The sequence below is a fragment of the Poecilia latipinna genome, unplaced genomic scaffold (genome assembly GCF_001443285.1).
Source record: "Poecilia latipinna isolate Pla-1442-1.1 unplaced genomic scaffold, P_latipinna-1.0 Scaffold349, whole genome shotgun sequence".
In the NCBI taxonomy this organism is placed as follows: Eukaryota; Metazoa; Chordata; class Actinopteri; order Cyprinodontiformes; family Poeciliidae; genus Poecilia; species Poecilia latipinna.
Window position 1 is genome coordinate 353,415 of NW_015112965.1, and position 4,233 is coordinate 357,647.

At 38.7% G+C, this 4,233-nt stretch overlaps 1 protein-coding gene across 2 annotated transcripts in view; it reads left to right on the forward strand.

The window, feature by feature from the left end:
* LOC106949539 (dual specificity phosphatase DUPD1-like) overlaps positions 1 to 2,973 on the forward strand; it is a 7,682-nt gene extending 4,709 nt beyond the window's left edge. Inside the window, exons 1-4 of one of the 2 annotated variants that reach the window (XM_015035857.1) lie at positions 69 to 499; positions 565 to 791; positions 1,726 to 1,949; positions 2,494 to 2,973. In XM_015035857.1, the coding sequence (XP_014891343.1) occupies positions 473 to 499; positions 565 to 791; positions 1,726 to 1,949; positions 2,494 to 2,696 (681 nt within the window). In that variant the 5' untranslated portion in view covers positions 69 to 472 and the 3' untranslated portion in view covers positions 2,697 to 2,973. Of the gene's footprint in view, positions 1 to 68; positions 500 to 564; positions 792 to 1,725; positions 1,950 to 2,493 lie in introns of those variants that run through there. The other variant, XM_015035859.1, reaches the window with a different exon arrangement.
* Positions 2,974 to 4,233: the final 1,260 nt, after the last annotated feature.

A 4,233-nucleotide genomic window follows, 5' to 3' on the forward strand; every position in this document is an offset into this window, starting at 1 on the left:
CCCCCCCACGCCCCCCCCCCCCCCGAGAGGCTGCGGGAGATGCAGAACATCCTTAACGGGTGTTGTAAGGCTGCACTTACACGCTTTCTCCCTGCATCTGAAAACACGCGGAAAGGCTAAGAGAGACTGACGCGATTTCGAGGAGCAAAGCCTCGGAGTGCCCTGTTCACTCCATTGCATGTGGGTATCCTCTGGCACGCTCAGAGTTTGGATAAGCGCAGCTTGCCGCCAGCAGCGGAGATTAAAGTCGCGTGCTTAGATGTGGATGGCAGGGACTGGCTGGGTGGAAGCTTTTCCCCACAGGCAGGAACACATGGCAGCTAAGGTCAGGGGGGCCCTGCCACATCACAGCCCTAAAAATATCCTCTGCATTTGATGCCCTGTCACAGAGACGGTTACACAATCTGCGCCCAGAACTAACCCTTCCTATGTTCTGCCTTCGAGCGGTGCTTCACAACAATCTGGCAGAGGGATGAAAACAAAGGTCCTCCATGTCTCGGTGAGTTGAGCTGGAGATGCACGCGGAAGATAAAAAACAAAAAGTGTGCTTTTTCACCACTTCAGGCAAAGGGACCATGTATGGAAGGAAGCCACGGTGAGGAAAAAGAAATGGCTTCTCACGAGTCAAAAGCCGGATCAAAGATAAACGCTGCAAAAGTAGCAGAGGAGTCCAGCACGGCGGACGATTATGTCACACCTGGGAGCTACGAGCTGGATAAAATCCTCAACCGTGGGAGCGTGGCTTACACTCATGTCAACGAGGTCTGGCCTAACGTCTACATTGGAGATGAGTGAGTAAAAAAAAAAAGAGAGAGAAAAAAACCCACTAGACAGTCTAAAAATAGACTGTGTGAAAAATTGGTTGCCTTTCTTGATTTCCTGTTCTCTCTTTTTTCTCGCACTTAAATTATCAGATCATCAAACAAATTCAAATGTCAAACATAACCTGAGCAAATACAAGATGCAATGAAAAATACACATTTTAAACCCTCGTGACCCCGTAGAAAAAAGTAATCGCCCCCTAAACACAATGCCTAGACGGTTAATTGGCAACAAGTCTTTTAAATTGCTGGAGAGGAATTTAGGCACATCGTTTGAATTCAGTACTTTTTACTGACAGGTTAAGACACCACATGTATTAATGGAATCTAAGTCCAGACTTTGACTAGGCTTCACTTTGAGTTCATGAAAAGATATCAAAAGCTAATGGGAAGACATTTGCCTAGAGAGCAGAATTGAACTACAGAAACTGTTCATGTTCAGAAGAGCAGCTCTATTATCACACTGCCACCACCGTGTTTGACTGTGAGGATGTTTTTTTTTTCCTGAAATGCTGTTTTAGGCTTTAAACAGATCTAATGAGACCCATGCTTTCCAAAAAGTTACAAATTTGTTCTGTTAGACGACAGAAAACCACAGCAGCATTTTATTTTTTTACTTTAGATGATTACCTGGATTCTCTTGTTCAGGGACACCTGAGATTCACCGTTGTTTTATACTTTCTCCATTTCTGCATAAAGTCTCTCTCTGTCCTTAAAATGACTTTGTAACATTTTCCCAGCTTACAAATGTCAGGCCTTGGTTCTTGTCTCTTTTTGACTTTATTAAGATTATCACATACTGCGTTTTAAGATTTTTTAACCAACCTACATGTTGTCAGAAAGGATTTTTTAATTTCCACACAGTTATCAAGTATGAACAGTACTTTTTATTGACTTCCTGCAGGGAGACTGCTCTGGATAAGTGTACCCTGAAGAGGCTGGGAGTTACTCACATACTGAATGCAGCAGAAGGAACATGGAACAATGTGGACACTGGACCTGGCTACTACAAAGACATGGACGTTGTTTATTACGGTGTGGTTGCAGAAGACATCCCAACATTTGACCTCAGCCAGCATTTCTTCTCTGCTGCCGAGTTCATTCGGGAAACACTGAGAAATCCTCAGAGTAAGACAAATTTGACCAGTTTCACAGAAAGGTTACCGTCTCCATCATGCTGACTTCATTGTGTTGCACTACCTCTAAGTTTTTTTGTTTTTTTTCTGGTTTTTCATGGTACAAAAACCCCAGATTTTAATTTGGTTTTAAGTTACAGACCAGCACAAAGTAGCTCCTAACTGTAGAGGAAGGTGTTCAAAATTGTTCACTAAAACTGGGGTGGAGGTTTAAGTTCCAGCAGGACAAAACCTACAGCGGTAAGCTACAGATAAAAATAAATCCATGATAGAAATGTAACCGAGAATCTGTCCAAGACTTTAAGATTGACAATCCCAAATTTATGCTAATAAAATTTTCCCTTTCATTTTACAATTATGAGCTTCTTGGTGTTGCTCCATTACATAAAATCTATTGACATTTTTGGTTGATTGTGTTTACATCATCCCTCATTTTCTTAAACATAAATTCTGCTGGTTGTGCACACTTGCTGTTATTTAATTATTCCTCTACCACTTCTGAAGAAAATCAAAAGCCTCTCATGATTTATCTCCAGATAAACTGCTGGTTCATTGTGTGATGGGAAGGAGTCGGTCTGCCACCCTCTTTCTCGCCTACCTGATGATCTACGAGAACATGACGATTGTGGACGCCATCGAGCACGTAAAGAGCCACCGACGGATCATCCCTAACTGGGGCTTCCTGAAGCAGCTGAGGGAACTAGACCAACAGCTCCTGGCGGGAAGAGGAGGCTTATAAATTTAAGAGTCAAATCAAGTCAACTAAACTTGATAATTGTGCAAGGATTTAAAAAAAAAAAAAAAAAAGTAAATGTATGTTTTTCACATCCTTGAATATAAATAAGAAAAACATTTGGACAAACAAGCCTTCTTAATACCAATTCAGATATTCACTGTGTGGCCTTGAAAAGACACTTCACAGGTTTTGGTTTCATTGTCCTGGTTTGGATAACGCCTTCACTTTTTTTTTTAAAGAGAAATCCAAGTTGTGTTTCACATAAAAGGAGAACAATCAAGTACATGGTCAATCATAATTTATTCTTATGCTAAAATGTACAGCATTTTAAGTGACTGACAAAAGGAGAAAAGTCATAAATACAAGAATGTCATTCTGTTCGATTTGAGTGCACATAGCCAGATATTTCCCTCCGTTCTTACCAGCAACTCTGTACAGGTACAAAGGCTACAAAAGGGCAATATTAACAAAAACACAAGTACAAGTTGCGTTTTACATGCAATCCATTAGCTTAGTTTGGTCTATTCACAGGCTCTATTCTTCTACAATTCGGTAAAATATAAATCCAACATTTTATAAAGATAGAAAACAAATCTACACATGGAATGAAAACGTAGCTTTAAAGGCATTATGTAAAATATCAACTTTGGACTAAATTTATATCATCTTTATTGTTATTTCATCATTATAATCATTTAGTTATTTTTAAATTCTGCCACACTTCGGGACACTTTGAAATGTTTTAGAATTTTTTTTTTCTTTTTCAGGGTACAAACACTGAGATATGCTTTGTTATTTTCTGACAGAAATCAGTCTGTTTTATTAAACAGAAAGCTGCCTTGAGGAGATCTGTTACAAAAGGCTTCAGAATTATACATACATCGCAATAAAACCTCCCAAACCAAACAGAAAAACAGAAGACTAAAGTTTACTTTTTTTTTTTTACATTATTAGATTTAATAAAATATAGTTTCATCTTTCTCCCTGTGAAGGGAAACCTAATAAAGGCCATATTTTTTTTTAAATGGCTTGCTATTAAGCACAACACTTGTACAGTACTACTCAATGCACTGTCACTAACAGAGACTGAAGCATGCTTTTTATCACTTTACAAAATAAGTACAATAATTTAAATATACAAAGGCATGAGTATAGTACAAACTAATTGTCAGCACTGTTAGACAGGTACACTGAACAGCCACTATTTCCACTCGCAGCAGGCGCATTAAATGGCTTCATTTGAGGCTGCTACACTGATGAAACTTCTACGACTGAGCTCCGAACCCGCCTGGCCTAAAGACACATCAGAGACACTAACACTAATTAAATAGATTTTCATCTTAATGATGTAAGGCTTCCCATCTGGAGGAACAAAAATACTTTTTAACGTTAGCTTTAAAAGTTACCTCACGGATGAAAGTTTTTGCATTCTTTACAAGTGCTGCTGCTGTTTTTTTTTTTTTTTTTTTTTTTTTTTTTTAAAAATAAAACAATTAGAAAAAAAAAAAAAAACAATACAACCAAAAAAAAAAAAAACAAA